General features: G+C 37.6%; 1 protein-coding gene across 11 annotated transcripts in view; it reads right to left on the reverse strand.

The window, feature by feature from the left end:
* MAST2 (microtubule associated serine/threonine kinase 2) overlaps positions 1-20,128 on the reverse strand; it is a 166,346-nt gene that overhangs the window by 82,930 nt on the left and 63,288 nt on the right. For all 11 annotated transcript variants that reach the window (XM_053660533.1, XM_037149817.2, XM_037149816.2 and 8 more), the window contains exon 4: positions 8,901-8,932. In XM_053660533.1, coding sequence (XP_053516508.1) covers positions 8,901-8,932 — 32 coding nt within the window. The remainder of the gene's footprint in view (positions 1-8,900; positions 8,933-20,128) is intronic.

Genomic DNA, 20,128 nt, shown 5'->3' on the forward strand with positions numbered 1-20,128 from the left:
AAACATTCAACCAGAAGAGAATGAAGAGAGGCTTAGGAACCTCCAGGACAATTGTAAACGTTCCAACATCCCAAACATAGGGGTTCCAAAAGGAGAAGAGAAAGACCAAGAAATTGAAAACTTATTTGAAAAAATAATAAAGGAAAACTTCTCCAATCTGGCAAAGGAAATAGACTTCCAAGAAGTCCAGGAAGCTCAGAGAGTCCCAAAGAAGTTGGACCCAAGGAAGCACACACCAAGGCACATCATAATTACATTACCCAAAGCTAAAGATAAATAAAGAATCTTAAAAGCAGCAAAGGGAGACAGTTACCTATAAAGGAGTTCCCATATGACTATCAACTGATTTCTCAAAAGAAACCTTGCAGGCAAGAAGGGGCTAGAAAGAACTATTCCAAGTCATGAAAGGCAAAGACCTACATCCAAGATTACTCTATCCAGCAGAGCTTTATCATTTAGAATGTAAGGGCAGATAAAAGTGCTTCCCAGACAAGGTCAAGTTAAAGGAGTTCATCATCACCAAGCCCTTATTATAAAAAATGTTAAAGGAACTTATCTAAGAAAAAGAAGATCAAAACTACAAACAGTAAAATGACAACAAACTCACAACTATCAACAACTGAACCTTAAAAAAAAGTAAGCAAACAACTAGAACAGGAATAGAATCACAGAAATGGAGATCACATGGAGGATTATCAGTGTGGGGTACAGAGAATGGAGGGGAAAGGTACAGGGAATAAGCAGCATAATTGACAGGCATAAAATAGACAGGCGGAAGTTAAGAATAGTATAGGAAATAGAGAAGCCAAAGAACTCCTATGTAGAACCCATGGACACGAACTAAGAGGATGGGGAATGCTGGAGGCAGGGGAGTGCAGGGTGGTGCTGGGGGAAGGGGAGAAACAAAATAGGACAACTGTAATAGCATAATCAAAATATAATTAAGAAAAGAAAACTGGATATAAGCAAAAACACAAAGATAATCTTCTGATGGAAACCTATATTTTATTATTTAGAGAATACATTATTTGATTCTAGTGTTTTATTGCCTTTGAGTTATTTTACAACTCTAAATTATAGATAGCTGATAACAATGCAAAATAGTTCTTGTCTATATATATACAAATAAGTTACAGATAGTGGAGGTTCAACTGACTTCCCTTTTCCCCATAGAAAAATCAGGTTTTGTACCATTAATAAATTTAGTTCAACATTTCTTTACTACATATAAATTTTTGCTTCTTTGAATTGGCTTCCTTCTCTTATGAACTGGCTGCAACATCTGCCTGGTACCCTTACTGAGTTAAATAAATTATTTAACATGTTTAGTTTTTAAATAAGTAGTTTTACACATGTTTTTATAATTTGTTATTATGAAATTATATTTCTCAAATTAGGAGGATATTTTATTTTATATAACAACATATTTTATTTTACAGGTTGTTAATTTTACTTAAGACTTTTAAAACATTTATAACTCCATTTGTGTTACTGTCCCAAACCACACAATGTTAGGAACAGGCTGAAGTTATTACCTACTAGGTGTTAAACTCTATACTAGTCCCTGGGAATGGAGCACTACACTACAAAACATGGTACTGACCTCACGGTTTACCATCTGCTGTGGACTAAATTGTGTCCCCCCCACCCCAAATTTGTATGTTGAAGCTCTAACCCCCAATGTGACTGTATTTGGAGATAGTGTCTTTAGGAGGTAATTAAGGTTAAATGAGGTCATAAGGGTAGGGCCCTAATCTAATGGGACTGGTGGCCTTACAAAAGGAAGAAGATATTCATATTCTCATTCTCTCTCTCTCTCTCTCTCTCTCTCACACACACACACACACACACACACACACACACACACACCCCCCGAGGAAAGGCCACAGTGAGATGATGGCTGTCTGCATGCCAGGAAGAAAATACTCTCCAGAAACTGACCGTGCTGGTACCTTGATCTTAAACATCCAGCCACCAGACCTATAAGAAACTAAATTTCAAACCACCCAGCCTGTGGCACTTTGTTACAGCAACCCACACAGACCAACAGATCATCCAAAGGGAGAAAAAAAAAGACAAATAATTCTTTATTTGCAATTGCTGTAAGAGCTATAAAGGGAAAGTACAAGGTTCGATGAAGGTACATTCCAGGAAACCCAAGTTAGGCTAGAGACAGGAAAGTATAGCCGAGGTCAGAGCAGCCTTTCATAAGGAGGTGAGACATGGTGGATTAAGTAGGAGTTAGTCAGGCATAGATGGAGAAAGAACATCTCAGGTACAGCGAACATACTGTGCAAAATATGTAGACAAAGACAAGAACCAGACTGTATAGATAGTTTTATAAGCCATGTCATGAATTTCAAGTATGATGCAAAGAATAATAAACTATTCACTGAACAAGTCTAAATAAACTGTTAATACTCAAATATACACTTTAAAAAGTGTATTATTTTAGCCATTCTGACTACTGTATGATGAAATCCCAATGGTTTGGACTATAAGGACATACCAGTGGTAGCAGAAAAAAGTAAGAAAGTAAGAGAGATTTAAGAAGTATAACAAAGAAATTGTGGGTGGGCAGAAAAGGTAGGTAACAAGCATTAACTGTGTTCTGTCTTGAGGAAGTGGTTCCATTAATAAGCTAGAGAAGAGAGGAGTAGATTTTTGAGAAAGACAATGACTTCAGTTTTATAAATGCTTAAGTTGAGACATCTCTGAGATATCCAAGTAGATTATAATGAATTGGGAGTTGTGAAGTTTTGACATATTTTGTGAGGACTGGCATAACAATAGCTCTTCTCAATACAATAGTAACAGAACAGGCTCTCAAGGATTTTCAGTTCTCAGGTCTGGTATCCATATACGTATGACCCATTGATAAACCACATACTTGTTGTTTTTTTTTAACGACACAATGGTTCCTCCTGAGAAATTAGTAATGACAATTACTCTATCCCTGCCCACCTCTACCAATTCCTGCTTCCCACTGAGGAACCTATATGAGATCATTTTCTATATAGGCCCAATTAAAAAGACTATTAAATGTAACACAAAGCTATCATTCTGATCTTTACAGTCCTAAAAGGTATCAATATTTCCTGATTTTCAAAGTCCACAGAGAAACAAAAGCCCTGGATCAGGCACCACTGCCACCTCACAAAGGGTATCTATGGGTAGCAGGTGGTATCTCTTTTTAGCACATTCCCCAGAAGCATTTATCCAGGAAGATACCACCAAATTGCATCAGAGGCAAAGTACATGATACTGTCTCACATGTCAGTTTCACAGGGACAAAGATTGACACATCACATCCTTAAGCCCCAGGAGCTCCTCCCTGCCCACTACCTATCATTGCAGACACCTGGCATTTACTTTCTTTTCTTTTTTTTCTTTCTTTTGAATTTATTGGGGTGATACTAGTTAACAAAATTATGCAGGTTTCAGGTACACAACTCTACAACATACATCTATACACTGTATTATGTGTTCACCACCCTAAGTCTCCATCCATCACCATTTATCCCCCTACACCTTCCTCCACCTCTCCCCAGCAATCACCATGCTGTTCATCTAATATCTGATGTTCAAGTCCACTGGGAACATCAGTAAGTCTACAATGCAAAAGGATAACTATCCCAAAGGACTATAAGGATAAAGGCCACCAACGGTAATGCATGTGCCTGTGAGTGTGCGCCAACAGGTGCTACAGCTACCTTTTCACTCAGAGTACATTCTTGATCTCCACTGAATGCACAGCCTCAAAGAAATAAAGCAAAGACATTCCAAGAAATATGAGGGCAAACACCTTAAACTAATTAGGAAAACCTTAACTTTCTGAGTAACAAGAAACATAAATGCTATTTACAGTGAGCTCCCAAGTATGTAGGGCCTAGATACTAGAGCTGAAATTTACAAAAACAAAACAAAACAAAACAAAACACAAAAATCCTATTTGAAAGAAATTTCAAAGGGGAGGTCTATCCACAGAGCTGGGCAAGGGAAGCCATTCAGAGCTGTTTCAATTGAGAATAAGCAAAATACAATACTTCTATACCTTGGGTAAACAAATACAAATAGATTTACTACTTCATTTTCTTTCAATTCTCTTCCATAGTCCAGGCCAGTAGTTCTATGCTTTCAACAAGATTATCTACTCCCCTAGGTCTGATATTCTAAACTAGATTTTTTAATGTGTTAAAAAATATCCAGATGGGTTTAAACATGAAATCATTTTCTAAAAATGAAAATGATTTAATTTCAGGAAGCTACATCCAAAAAAATGGTATGAGACAAGCCAAAAAACTTTTATAACCAACTTGCCCCAACAAAGCCCTCATCACTGCAGGCCTGGATGTTCTCATTCCCCACGCTGGAATTCAGTTGGTCTCTTCCCTAATGCGACCAAAGCCAACCATGAATATCTGTGACTTTTCTAAGGCATACTTCTATTCATTTAACTTGGTTTAGAATCTTATTAATTTGTTTTTCTTTAAAACTTACAACTTCAAACAGGTAATTATGGCCTGCAAATAATAAAAAATAATTAACAATTACCATTTTTTGAAAGTTTACTACTAACAGGCATTGGGTTAAATTCTAAAACAGTGACAAATAGTTATGTTCTTAATTGAAGGCATGGTGCCATACACTTTACATGCATATTCTTTTACAGATAAATTGAGGCAACCGAGGCTACTGTGAACAAACTGCCAGTGCTCCTAAGGCCAATACCTCCCACATGTACCTAGATGTCCTCAATTTCTGCCTATTTAAAAACATTCCCAAAAAGAGAGGGCTTAATGATGGAGCTTTCATAGGGAGAGTCTGCCTGACTCTCAAGCCCAAGTTTTTCATTTCTATGCTATACTTCCACTTACCAATTTGGAGATACTGAAGGAATTACTTGTTGAATGGAAGAGTGTGTATTTTGTATAAGCCAAGATATTGCATATATCTAGAACTCCATTACTGAGTTCGGTCCATTTTAATGCAGCTGTCATATTACATGGAAAAGTCTAACAATGGAGAGCCTCCAAAATTACTGAATTCCATTTGTTTTATAATTTTCAGGTATGTTAAAAAATTATGCTAATTAACTGAACGTGACTCTCTCTCAAAAGACAAGAACAAACTAGCTGCAAATCCCAAATGAACTTTTTGGCCAGCACCTAAAGTATACTAGAGAGAATATGCCCAAGGAAAAGGGTCTTTATACCTGGAATGGGCATACAGTAGCATCTGTTTTTGCAAGAGCCACTTGGGACAGAAGCAGAAAGGCATAGAAGTAACACCTCTCTCCTTCTGACTAAGACTCTGTTGACAATTATAATAACTTTTAAAACTTTTTTAGACTAGGCTACAAGAACAAGAAACAGTAGGGCAAATGGTAAGTCACTTGGATTTTTGTTTGTTTGCTTATTAGTTTGTTTAAGATTTTATTTATTTATCTTTAGACAGAGGGGAAGGGACAGAGAAAGAGAGGAAAAGAAACATCAATGTGTGCTTACCTCTCATACGCCCCCTACTGGGGACCTGGCCCACAACTCAGGGAAGTGCCCTGAATGGGAATCAAACCAGCAACCCTTTAGTTCACAGGCCTGTGCTCAATCCACTGAGCCACACCAGCCAGGGCAAAGTCACTTGTTTTATTCACATCAGTTTCTCCTTACTTACTACAAACTTTTTAAAGTACTAATTAAACCTATTCAAACATCTTATGCTTTGTGGTTCTTACCTTCCTGCTTCTCTACTACAAATACTGGGTTGGCCAAAAAGTCCGTATAGTTTTTTCCATAAAATAAGAGGCATATTTTTCATTTTCACCAATAACTTTATTGATTTGGATATTTTGAGTACATTGGCTATCTTGTACTATTGGCTTCTAGTGGGTAGAGACCGGGGCTGCTGCTAAACATCTTCCAATGCATCAGACAGCTCCACAGCTAAAAATATTTGGCAAAATGTCAACACTACCAAGAAATTTTGCAAACCACTTCTGACATGTTCAATCAGTCACAGCACCTTTTCCATACACTGAATCAATCTTTTTTGCCTTTCATTTATGTTTTTACCTTTCTTGAATAAAGCATAATGCCAAAAATGTTGCACATTTTCTTCCATCTTCAATATTAAAGTAGCTTTACAAAAATTCAACAATGTTGACAAGTTTTTTTAATACATGCTGATATGACAGCTGTTACAATACAATTTAACAAAATTGTTTTTGAATGAAGTTAAAGATAATTAAGCACTCCGAGAGCCGTTGTATGGAAGAAAAACTAACGAACTTCTTGACTAGCATAAACTCCATCTTCTAGGGTGCACTCCTTACAAAGACCTGCCCAGCTCCATGGAGCTTTGATTATTTGGAGAGATGACAAAGCACAAAAATAACCTTACAATGAGGCAATTCAGGCCCAGAAATTATAGTTCCTGTTGAAATCACACAGAACTTGTTAGTGGCAAAGCCTTGATTTAGTATCCACGTTTCCTGGCTTCCTTCCAGAATAAAACTTTTTCTACTCCTCCAATATTTTATTTATTTATCTTCAGAGAGGAAGAGAAGGAAAGAGGGAGAGAAATATCAATGTATGGTTGCCTCTCATGAGTCCCCTCCTGGGAACTGGTCTGCAACCCAGGCATGTGCCCTGACTAGGAATCGAACCGCGACTGTGTGGTTCGCAGGCCCATGCTCAATCTACTCCTCCAATATTAAAGATTAAAAAAGTATTGTTTGTTCTGAGAAACTTCTGGCTTGCTTAACTAAAAGTCTTCAAAATAAAGGAATGTGTCTAATTGAATTTTATTACCTCAGAACTTAGTGCCCAACACATAGTAGGCATTAATGTATATTTACTGAATAGTCAATTACTTAAATGTGAGTTACTTTATTAAAAGTATTTATTTCTGGCCTTTATTAATTGTTTTAAGGCAGTTAGAGTAAACCTGACTTTAGATACTACTAAAATGACCAGGAGATTCCTCTAGTTGAAAACTAAAATGATCCAATAATTCCCCCAGTTTCAAATGAAAATCATTTTCACAAGATTTTCTTTCTTCCTTCTCCTCCTTAGCAAACTCCATTCACTGAAGGCACACATTCCTGGAAGAGGCTACCTGTCTCAGGCCTTAATTCAATTCATCTGTATTTGTCTTTAGCAAAGACAAATCTCAGAGAACTTCCAAACAGAGGGAACCAAAAAATTAAGCAAACAAACACAAAGCTGGATATAGTAGGAAGGTGACCAAGTACAAATATTTGCTGAACATGATGCTAACAAGCCACTCCCTCTCAGGTATGTACACCTACTTGGTGCATCACTTCACTGAGTCCTGGCAGTGTGCTTGCCCAGTTTCTAGAAAACTCAGGACACTTGCTAACCTAGAATTGAGACCCACTGCTAGAATTGAATTTAAAGAAAGAAGTGTGACTCTTAATAAAATGTATCTGAAATTAACCCAGTATGTTCACAAGAATTCTAAGACTAACACACCCTAGAACAAAACCATAAGAAATGAAGCTCTATCATATATATTAAATGATCCTTCTAATAGGTACAAAAAAAGAGAAACAGGCTCATTTACAGATAAGGTAACTTCCTTTTACAGATAAGGGAACTGAGCTGTAGAGATAAGGTGATTTATCCACATTTACAAAGCTAATTTACATGGTCTAGACTGACTCATAGTTTTGAGTCAAATCACAATGAGCTTTCATAAACCAAAGCTTTACAAAATTCTCAGAGGACAACTTAATCACTAGAACATTTTTACAAAATAAAATCCAGAAATGACAGTAACAAAGAATTACTGTGTATGTCATACATTAAAAAATGTATAAATAAAGTATACTTAATAAATAAACATGAGTACTGTTGTGTCCTTCTCAATTACATCTGCTTTTGGACAAAAAAGTTTCAAAGCCGCTGTTTTGTCATAGTCCTAGTTCCTTAATGCTTCCCAAATTTGGCCTCATAGCAAAATCATGGTGAGTGTTGGGTACAGGTGTATAAAGTAAAGGTTCTTGGACCTCAACATGGAGATTCTAATTCAAATAAATTCAGAATCTGCATTTAAAAAGGCATCATAGGTCAGTGATTTTCAACCAGTGTGGCATAAGAATTTTTAAAACATGCAATACCTGACTATCTAGTTAGGGGCACTGACCTCTTTTCCCAAGATTGTCAAATAAAAAAAAATGTAAGAATTATACCTATTTCTCTTGGTCACACTGACAAATATATGTGTATATTTTTGGTGTGCCACAGAATTTTAGTAATTGGTTTATGTGTGCTACAAAATGAAAAAGGTTGGAAATTGTTGTTCTAGATGATTCCTAAATTTGAAGTACTGCACAAACAGAATTCTTAGAGAAAAAGTAAGCAAAGAAAATATAAGAAATAATTGAAGTGTAAAGATAATTCCCCAACCTGCCCTAACCCTGAAGCCAGAACAGAACAAATGGGTAAAACAGAGATCTTTTCCAGCCCTGTCCCCAAACTTAGCTGTTGCCCTTGCCCCAACCTGTCAGAAAAGTTGGCTTCTCCCCTAGGACCATGTGTGGGGCAGATACAGATGCCAAGAGTTTCCATTTTAACACTGTCACAAGTATAGGACTGTGATGAGGATTTAAGTGGCAGCTTTCCCCAAATGCCATGCAAACACTGAGACACAGAAGAGGATTTGGGGTGGGGAGACAGGGTGAGAGGGGGGTATGACTTAGCAAGAAAAGTTGACTGGCCCACCAGCTTCCCTGGCAAAGATAGGAATCCACAGGGGGAATAAAAACACTCATGAATGGGATCCCTCTATATAATATTAAAAAGAGTTCCCAGGATGTATTTCTAAGCAGGAGATTGTAAGTATAATCAAAACTACAATGGTAATCATCATCTACTTACAAGCTGCCTCTTCTTGGAAGGCTCAGCTCCTTCTGAAAACAAAATACAAATACGTTAGAAAAGAGGACCCATTTGAGTCTTATAGGTCTACCCTAAGTGTCTTAGGAGATTTATAGCATTATCTTAATAATGGCAAAGACTACATATTTCTAAATGATAACCTTTTACTTTGTCTCTTAACTCTTAGAAATTTTAAGTATCACCTCACTTCCTTCCCAAAAGGAGTGCTCCTAGAACACTCGTGACACTTCCCCACTAGAGGGAACCACCTCGCCAGTGCAGATTCCAGGCACTCCTCAGGCCAGCCATTAACTACTGAGCACCTGTGAAGGATTCCTGCCATTAGCACCAGGGATATGAAACAAATGAAATGCGATTTATTTTTAATTAGAAAACATTTCAGACGAGTAGATATATGCAGAAAACACTGTAACAAAGAGATGACTACACACACCACTGGCATGACAAAGAACCCCTACAGAAACAGCTGGGGCCCCTGTGACTGGCTTCCTATCTGCCGGTCCTACCTTCCACTGGTACCCACTTCACAACTATTCTTAATTTGTGTTTCTCTTTTTCATATGTTGTCATATTTTATTTCATATACATTCATTAATTGTATGTACAGTTTTTAAATTATATATACATAGTTTCAAAGTGTATATGTTCATCTGCTATCATCAATCAACATTATACCTGGGGAAATTCACCTATATGGATGTACACTTGACCCTTGAACAAAGCAAGGATTGAGGGCACCAACCCCCACATGGTAAAAAATCTATGTGTATCTTCTGACTCCTCCAGAAATGCATGGTTGTCCCTCCATACCCAGAGGGAATTAGTTGCAGAAGTACCCACGAATACCAAAATCCACCGATGCTCAAGTCCCCACAGACACAGAGGGACAACTGTAAATTCTGGGGGGAGTAAGACCAAAACCCTGGATGTCTGGACTCCTATATTGTTCACATACCGCACACCCCATCCATCAGGATTTTAAATAGCTCTCACTTTAAAATGCATCCAGAATACAACCATTTTCCACTATCTCCACAGACATAAGCTTACACTCTTTTAAACAGAAACCTTGGATTTAGTCATGTTTTATAATCAGAATTTGGTGGGGGGATACTAAAGTGATAGTATACACATATAATACAAGGGGGAACCCAGAAAACAGAATTTATTAAAAAACTATATATTTATTCCTACATGTTTAAACTCCAGTCACTTGATGCAGTATACCTACCTATTGAGACTTTTTTTCATCACTCAAAACAGTTTTGGAACTCGTCAATTTTGATGCCTTTTAGTGCTTCTGCTATGTTTTGTCCAACATCAGCAAAACGTTTCCCTTTGAAGACTTTTTTCATCAGGGGAAATTTAAAAAGTCACTAGGGGAGGGACTGGGTGAACAGGGAGGGTGGGGCACAGGGGGTCATGTTGTTTTTTGGTCAAAAACTGTTGAACACTCAGCTGAGTGTGGTCAGGTGCTTTCATAAATCACCCTTCATAAAATGGGAAAAAATTTCACTGAGACCGAATGCCTCTCCCAACAACACCAGCTGGTACACTGACAAGGATGGGTTCCTAGAATACTCACCCAGCTGAGTGAGTCTGTACTACAAGGGCCCACCCTGCAGAAGATAATTCTGGGTTTTCTGGGATCCCCTCTTGTACATAACACCCCAACAAAGACTAGGGCAACAACAAAATACATTAAACACATGAAAACTTCTGTAGCAAAATGTATAATAGCCACCGTAAATACAATAAAAACTCTAAAGGATTTTAGTTCAATTTCGTTACCAAAAGAGTTCAGGTTAGGTCAAGCTTTTCTACAAAGTGAATTATGAAAAACCCTATTAGTTTTTGGTACTGCAATCTAAGCCAGCATGGTCCCTCCCTCAACCAGCTCCTAAAGAGTAACCCATTTCTGCCTCTACCCCTTTCCCTCTGTAGTCTACTGTCTACGCAATAGACTGATCCTTTTAAAGGTGAGTTAGATCACAGCAGTCCTGCTCAAAACCCTCAAACAGATACCCACTTCGATAAGTTTGATAAATATGTACACTCAGGTAACCCAAACCCCTATTATAATATAAAACATGTCCACCAATCCAGAAAGTTCCATCATATTCTTCCACAGTAAATCCCTGACAAACCACTATTTCTTCATGCCAATTTTTCAACACAGACTAATTGTGCCTGCTCTGGAACTTCATATGAACCTTTTTCTATAAGGCTTCCATCACTCTGTGTTGTTGCACATGATGGTACAATAGCCAATCATATGAATACCACAGTTCATTTATACTTTCTCCTACTAATGAACATTTGGGTTATTCACAGTTTTGAGCTATTAACATTCCTACAAAATCTTTGAATAAACCTATGTTTCATTTGTCTTAGATAAATACCTACAAGTAGAATTGCTGGGTCATGAGATAGGTACATGTTTAGTTTTATTAGAAACTACTAGATTTTTTCCTAAAGTGATTATACCATGGTACACTCCCATTAAGGTATGGGAGTTTCAACTGCTCCATATTCCAGCTAATACATTACACTCATTAATAACATAAAAATTGCTTTAAAGTCATCTCAAGAATCCCAATTGCCCTACATTCACACCAATATATGATATCAGTATTTTAAATTTTAGCCATTCTTGTGTGTAGTGGCATTTCATTGTGATTTAAGTGTCCATTATCCTGATGGCAGGATGCTGAGCATCCTCTCATGTGCTTGCTAGCCATCAGGACATATTCTTTTATAGCGTATCTTAAAAGACTTTGCCCTTTTTAAAACTGGGCTATTGCCCTGGCTGGTACAGATCAGCACATTGAGCATGGGCTGCGAACCAAGGGGGCGCTGGTTCGATTCCCAGTCAGGGCACATGCCTGGGTTCTGGGCCAGGTCCCCAGTGGGGGGGGCACACAAGAGGCAACCACACATAGATGTTTCTCTCCTCTTTCGCTCTTCCCCTCTCTCTAAAAATAAATAAATAAAATCTTTAAAAAACTGGGCTGTTTATATTTTTATTATTGAGTTGTAAGAGTTTGTCATATATTCTAGATATCTTTTCACAGATATGTTTGATAAATATTTTCTCCCAGTCTCTGGCTTGCCATTAGTAATGTCTATTGATGAGCAAAAATTTTTAATTTTGATGAAGGTTAATCTATCAATATTTTTTAATGGTTAATAATTTCACTATCAATGTCTTTAGCTAAGAAACCTTTGCTCATGCCAAGAACACAAAAATATTTTCCATTATTTTATTTCTAGAAACTTTATTGTCTTAGCTTTTATATTTAGGCCTATGACCCACTTGAATTAATTTTGAGGCAATTTTGAGATGGAATTATGGTTCTTTTTTTCATAGATAAAAACTTACTCCAGCACCATTCTTTGAAAACACGATCTTTTCCTCAACAGATGGCTACTGCACCTTTGCTGAAAGTCAAATTATAATAGAATAGACTATTCTGGGCTATTTATTGCACTGTATTGACCTATTTCTCCATCTATGCCAGCACCACACTTTGACTCTGTAACTTTATATTAATTATTGAAGTTCAATCATGTAGTCCTTTCATTTTATTCTTTTTCAAGATTGTTTTTGATATTCTAAAGTCTTCACATTTCCATATAAGTGTTAGATTCAGATTATTAATTTTCACCAAAAATGCCTGTGAGAATTACAGACCAATTTGGAAATGATATCTTAATATTTCGTTTTCTAATCTATGAGCCTAGTATTGCTCCACTTACTTAGATCTATTTTTAATGCTCCAAATAATGTTTTATAGTTTTCAGCAAAAAGACTGTACACTTCTTTTAGTAAGCTTATCCTAAGTAGATATTTTGTTATTATAATAAATTTTATTTCATTTTTCAATTGCTTGCTTTAGTATAAAATGCAATCCACTTTTATATATTAACTGTGTATCCAACTTTGCTAAATTCAATACAACTTATAATTTTTGACAGGTTCCTTAAAATTTTTCTATATAAATAATAATGGTCTCTATGAATAAAGTTTTACTTCTTTCCACTTTCTCAGACTGTGATAGACATCCTTACCTGGTTCTCATCTTATCACAGAGAGAAAAAGAATTCAATATTTTACCAATGAATCTGATGTTAGCAGTAGGGGTTCTTCCACAGATAATTTTTATAAAACTGATAGAGTTCCCTTCTATTCCTAATTTGTTTATAGCTTTGTTTATGATGGACATTTGTTTTATGTCCATCATAAATGGACATTGATTTTGTCAAGTATTTTCTCTGTATATACTGAAATGACCATATGGTTTTTCTCCTCTATTCTGTTAATGTGGTGAATTAAAGTGATTAATTTTATAATATTACACCAATCTTGCATTTCTGAGTTAAACCTGACTTTCTCAAATATGTTGCTACATTTGTTTTGCTAATACTTTATTAATGATTTCTGCACCTATGTGCATGAGGAATAATAATCTCTGCTGTTACTTTAGCTGCATTTGTCAGATTGAGATGTCATAATTATACTGGCCTCCTAAATCTACCTGGAAAGGGTTTCCTCCTCTATTTTCTGAAGGAGTTTGTATAAGATTGGAGTTATTTATTCCTTAAATATTATATAGTTTTTAATCATATAGCTCTGTAGGCTTTCATTTTGAATTTTGGTTTCTATTTAATAAGTTAGACTGGCCTATGTATTTTCTCTTCTCAAATTGTCCTTATCAGCTGTAGCATCATGATTATATACTGTCCTCATAAATTGTGCTAGCGGAGTGTTTCCTCTTTTTCTACTTTCCGAAACTATATATAAAATGGAATATCATTCTTTGAATCTACATGACAGTTTTAGATTCTTGAATAGTCTAAATGAGTAACATAGTAGATTATATCTGGGGGCAATAATAATTTTTTTAAAGTCTACAAAATGCGTGTGTGCCCGTCTATGAATTCCTTTACAGGCAGAGAAAAGCATCCATGAAAATCCATCCCTTCAACCTCTCTTTCCCCCTCCTTGCATCCAAACAAAAGCCTGCATTTGCAAGACAAAATGCCCAGGGCTCAAGATCACTACATTCTATGCCAAGTTCTCTGGTCCCAGAAAGACAAGCCTAACACAAAGTGGAACAAACAGTGGTCTCCAATAAGATAAAGGTCGTCCAGATAACAATGATTTCCCAATCATTCCCTTGCCAGAGAATATTTATAGCAGGCTGAGGAGGAAAGCTACACAATCAGAAAGTTTGGCTGAGGTTAGAGCAATCTCATTCAGGCAAACAACTAAATTCTCTGCCTCATCACTTTCTCTTAGAAACTAGGCTGGAAATATCTGACAGTACAACACAATGTCAGGCGAAGCCTGTCCCACTCAGCCTTCTATGATCTACTACTAGTTAACCCCTGATTCTCCATATTCTTTACAATCTTCCACTAGCTTCCAAAAAGCATTTTGAACATATTCAAACCTATCCCACCTTGTGATAAGGGGGGCAGGGAAAGAAATTTTTCTCTTAATTATGATACATCCCTGCCCTGGTTGGGTAGGTAGCTCAGCTAGTTACAGCACTGTCCCAGTACGCCAGGGTAGCAGGTTTGATGTCTGGTCAGGGCACTTACAAAAATCAACCAATGAATGCATAAATGAGAGAAACAACAAATAGATGTTTCTCTATCTCCTTTTTTTCCTCTCTAAAATCAATAAATAAGAAGAAAATTTTAAAACTACTACACATTCCTGTACAACCACTCCCTTATCAATTCTTTATCACTTCATAGCCACAATTCTTGAAGTTGTCTATATTCCTCATCTCCAAATTCTCACTTTCTATTCATTCTTCATGTACTCCAAATATCCCGAGATCTTACCACCCTGTTTAAACCATTCTTTCCAGGTTACCAATGGCGTCCACATAAAGAATCTCCACTGAATTTTCAGTCCATCGTCTTTTTCTTTTCTTTCTTTCTTTCCTTTTCGTGAATGCTCAGCATCATCTGACAGATCATTCATTCTTCCACCTTGAGAGATTTTCTTTTCATGAAACCACATTCTACTGTTTTTCCTCTTATCTATGAAAATACTACTCAAAACCCTTGGCAGGCTCTATGCTCATCATATCAGACCCTTAAAAGTTGATTTTTCTTGCCCTGACAGGTGTGGCTGGGTTGGCTGGGCATCATCCCACAAAGCAAAAGGTCCCTGGTTTGATTCCCCAGGGCACATGCCTGGGTTGCAGGTGCGGCCCCCAGTCGGGGGGCCTGCAAAAGGCAACCGATCAATGTTCTCTCCCTCTCTTTCTCCCTCCCTCCCCCTCTCTCTAAAAATAAATAATATAAATCTTTTTTTAAATTGTCTTTAAAGCTCAGCCTAGAAACTCTCTTCTCTACATACATACTAAAAGATGATTCCCATGCCCTGGCTGGTGTGGCTTAGTGGACTGAATACTGGCCTGAGAACCAAAGGGTTGCTGGTTCGATTCCCAGTCAGAGCACATGCATGGGAATGTTTCTCTCTCTCCTTCCCTTCCCCTCTCTCTAAAAATAAATAAAATCTTTTAAAAAGGAAAGATGATTCCCAAATCTGTATCCTCATCCTAGTTCTCTCTCCTGAGCTATATGGTTCTATGTACAACTAACTACCTTGCCCTTACCACATCTAAAAACTCAACTTACCTCTACTCAGTCATTCTCCTCCTTTGTTTTCCATTTCATTGACAGTACCACCAAATCCAGAGCCATTCTATTTTTTAAATATTTTATTTATTTACTTCTCAAGGGAGGTATAGAAAGAAAAAGAAACATCAATGTGAGAGAGAAACATCAACTGGTTCCCTTTTACATATGCCCTGACCGCAAACCAAACCCTCAACCCAGGCATGTGCCCTGACCGGGAATCAAACTGGTAACCCCTCGCTTTGAGAAACAATGCCCAACCAACTCAATCACAGCAGCCAGGGCCAGAGTCACTCTTGTTAGTGCACTTTCTCTCACCCTACACATTCAATTATCCATCAAGTCCTACCAATCCTACCTGTAAAATATCTGTCTTTAGTCACCAATTTCACTTTCTCTACTGCTATATTTCCTAGCCCGAGGCAGCACTGTCCTGTAACACCCTCCTAATTGGTCTCCCTTTAGTTTAGTTTTGTCTCCTTAACTTTAATGTTATGTCTTGCACAGATCATGTAATTAACATCTGCTTTTTAGGTAATACTATGTGAATTTAATTAAACAAATACTGCATTAAAAAGATCTTTTTTAGCCCTGGCTAATGTGGCTCAGTGGACTGAATGCCAACCTGTGAATCGAAAGGTTGCCAGTTCAATTCCCAGTCAACGGACATGCCTGGGTTGCAGGCCAGATCCCGGGAGGCATGTGAGAGGCAACCAATCTATGTTTCTCTTGCTCATCAATGTTCCTCTCCTTCTCTTTCTCCCTCCCTTCCCCTCTCTCTGGAAAAATTAATAAAACAAAAATAAAAAAATTTAAGATCTTTTAAAAAATTGGGTCATTCCTCTTCTTAAAGCTCAATGAATAAACTCTAAAATCCTTTCAGTAGCTTACAAGACACTACCTGGCTACTACTACCTACCTCTTGAGGGTCATTTACACAATTCTCCCGTCTTGTTGCAGTCATGGATTTTTAGACATGCCATACTCTCACTCGCCTACAGGTCTTCACATCTATTGGACTCTCCCTGAAATCATTTTCCGCACTCTTTTTGTACATTCTTGGACCTTAGCTTAAGCCTCATTTCCTCTGGTAAGATTTCCTTATACATAGTTTTCCCAGCCTCCCTCTATATAGTTCCAACTCTTAACTGTAACTGGTTACTTAATTGTTTATTTTCTGGGTCTGCTTGTTAGCCCTGAAGAGAACAGATCAGTCTTGTTCACAATGACATTCCTAGTAGGTACCAAGTGAATATCTGATGACTAAATCAATGAATCAAATAAGTAAATCATACTTACTAACATCATCATCATCATCATCATCATCATTATAATGCTCACAATAGGGTTTGTTCATTTGGAGTTAACTTGATGAAAACTGTCAAATGCAATTAGATCAGCAAAAGAGGCTTTATTTTACTCTGTGGTCACTTATTTACTGATAGTCGTTGGATTGGTAGCTAGCGATTGTGGTGACCATTTTTAAAAAATGCTTTCAGGAGAGAAAAACATTACCTATCAAAGAAATCTACTGTAATACCATTTACTATCTTTAGTCATCTGGCCTTAAAAGGACCATTATCTCTAAATACAACTTTCTCCTCCTATCTGGCAGCAAATAAATCTGCTGGAACACACAAAAACCTCCCTTTTCCATGTAGCAAATGAACCATTACTACTGCTCTGGGTGTTATGGTATGTTAGCTCCCTTTAATCACATTTGAGTGTTAGTCGATTTGAGGTCAGGTGCCAAGTGGGAAATCAGTGTACACGCAGCTATGACACTCCCATGAAACTCTTAATGCATTTCACTCTTGTCCAATTCGCTTGTTCCATTAAATTCATGTCATCACCCTGAGAACAGGTTCCAAGGATAGAGTATGCACATTATTCAATAATACTAAGAGACAAGGGGAAGCACACAAAATTTGAAGTTCAGAAAACTAGGTTCATGTTATGGCTCAATAATATATAATTTATGAGGCCTAGAATATCACTACTTACAAGGCTTAGCTATAGTGCTTGTGAAGGTCAGATAAAATAATGCTTGTGAGGGTCAAATAAATAATGCACATAAAAGTATTTTATTCTATGAATTATGACCCAGATGACATGTTCTCATATAAATTTGAAGAATGGTAAAAACAGTTTGGTAATTCTAACAGGATTTTTAAATTTTTATTTTTCAATTACAGTGGACCTAACAGGATACTTCTACATGGTATAAAATACCCAGGGCTCAGAGTCAGAAAAATATTTAAACACAGTTCAACTACTTACTTTGCTCATAAAATCTTGGTCAGTCATTAAACCTGTCTACATCTCATTTTTCTTATTGGCATACCTGAAATAAAAAAAAATATCTGCACTGCCTATCTCATAAAAGTTACCCCAAGGCTAGAATAAGAAAATATATTTAAAAGAGCTTAGGTTCTCACATAAAAAAATGTTCCACATAATATGTCATCAGGGAAATGCAAATTAAAATAATAATGAGATGCCACTACAAACCAAAACCTAGAACACCGACAACACCAAATGTTGGGAGGGGATAAAGCAACAGGAATTCTCCTGTACTGCTGGTGGAAATGCAAAATGGTACAGACACTTTGGAAGACATTTTGGAAATTTCTCCTAAAACTAAGCATACTTCTACCATAGGGTCCAGCAATTGTGTTTCTAGGTATTTACCCAAAGGAAATGAAAATGTATGCTCACGCAAAAATCTGCACATGGGTGTTTATGGTAGCTTTACTCATAACTGCCAAAATTTGGACACAATTAAAATGTCCTTCAGTGGATGAACAGATAAATGAACTGTGGTATAGCCAGATAATAAAGTATTATTCAGCACTAAAAAGAAATAAGCTATCAAGCCATGGAGGAAAGTTAAATGCATATTACTAAGTGAAAAAAGCAAATCTGAAAAGGCTACACACCACAGAACTCCGAGTATATAAACCTCTGGAAAAGACAGAACTATGGACACAGTAAAAAGATCAGTGGTTGCCAGAGATGGGAACAGGTAGAGAGAAAGGCAGAACACAGAAGATTTTTAGGGCTGTGAAAATATTCTGTATCATAATGATGGAATATATGCCACACATACGTAACACCAAAAGTGAACCCGAAGGTAAACTATAAACATCTTGGGTGATTATGATGAGGCAATGTAGAGTCGGTAAATGTACAATTCTGATAAGTGAGATTGATAAAGGGGGAGGCTATATATGCGTGGGAGCAGAAGGTTCCGTCCATGGAAAATCTCTGTACCTTCTTCTCATTTTTGTTACAAACCTAAAACTGCTCTAAAAAATAGTCTTTAAAAAAACTGTGCAGCCCTGGCTGGTGTGGCTCAGTGGACTGAGCGCTGGCCTGTGAACCAAAGGGTCACTGGTTCGATTCCCAGTCAGGGCACATACCTGGGTTGCAGGCTAAGTCCCTACTAGGGAGTGCATGAGAGACAACTACACATGGATGTTTCTTTCCCTCTTTACCCCTGCCTTCCCCTCTCTCTAAAAATAAATAATCTTTAAAAAAAAAAAACTATGCAAAAAAAATCTTTAAGGTGTTACAGTTTGGATTATCATAAATACTAAAGAGTTACATTTTTCTAATCTGACTCTCCTGTGCAAAGCTCTAAAGCTAATGTATGAAGTGATATTCTCCAAAAACTAACTCTGCCTCCCCCAAAATGAAGAATATATTGCTTACAATCACCATTTTTAAATACATCCTATTGATCATGCTATTACAGTTGTCCCATTTTCCCCCCTTCACTTCCCTCCACCCTGCACACCCCCTCCCACCCACACTTGCCCCCTTTAGTTCATGTCCATGGGTCATACATGTAAGTTCTTCAGCTTCTGCATTTCCTATACTATTCTTACCCTCCCCATGCACGTGGCTGGATTGTGACACTGTGTGGGGAAGGGGTCTTGTGGGAAAAGGGTCCAAGAGGGAACAATGGCACTTGCTCCGCTCTCTGCTGGATTTCAGTTCCTTCTCCCACTTCCCACAATCAAATTGGGCCTTTCTGGTGCTGGTTCCTGGGTGGATGGTTTTGTGTACATTCTAGGACCCTGTGGGTCTCTTCAAGGAACTCTCCTGTGAGGCTGGGAGTTTCTTCCACTGCTGCCTCAACCCCCACAGGTGTTTTCAACCAGTGGTTTGAGGCTTTATTTCCCCGTGCTGGAGACCTAGGTTGTGCAGTCTGTTTCACTCCCCAATTGTTTCTCCCCGTTTATCTGCCTGCAAAAGTGGGACCGCCTGCTCCACAAGCTGCACCCTTGCCTTGAGTCCTCTCCACGGCAGCCTGCCTCCAACCCTTCTACCAGTCTGGATGAATGTTTCTTTAACTCCTTGGATGTCGGACTTCCACACAATTCGATTTTCTGTCAGTTCTGGTTACTTCTTGTTTTTAAATTGTTGTCGTCCTTCTTTTGGTTGTGTGAGGATGCACAGAGTGTCTACCTATGCCTCCATCTTGGCCAGAAGTGATCAACTACTACCATTTTGGATGCCTCCAACTCACAAACTTTGATACT

This window comes from Artibeus jamaicensis, unplaced genomic scaffold, assembly GCF_021234435.1.
Source record: "Artibeus jamaicensis isolate MK-2021 breed Jamaican fruit bat unplaced genomic scaffold, CSHL_Jam_final scaffold_847, whole genome shotgun sequence".
NCBI classification, from domain to species: Eukaryota; Metazoa; Chordata; class Mammalia; order Chiroptera; family Phyllostomidae; genus Artibeus; species Artibeus jamaicensis.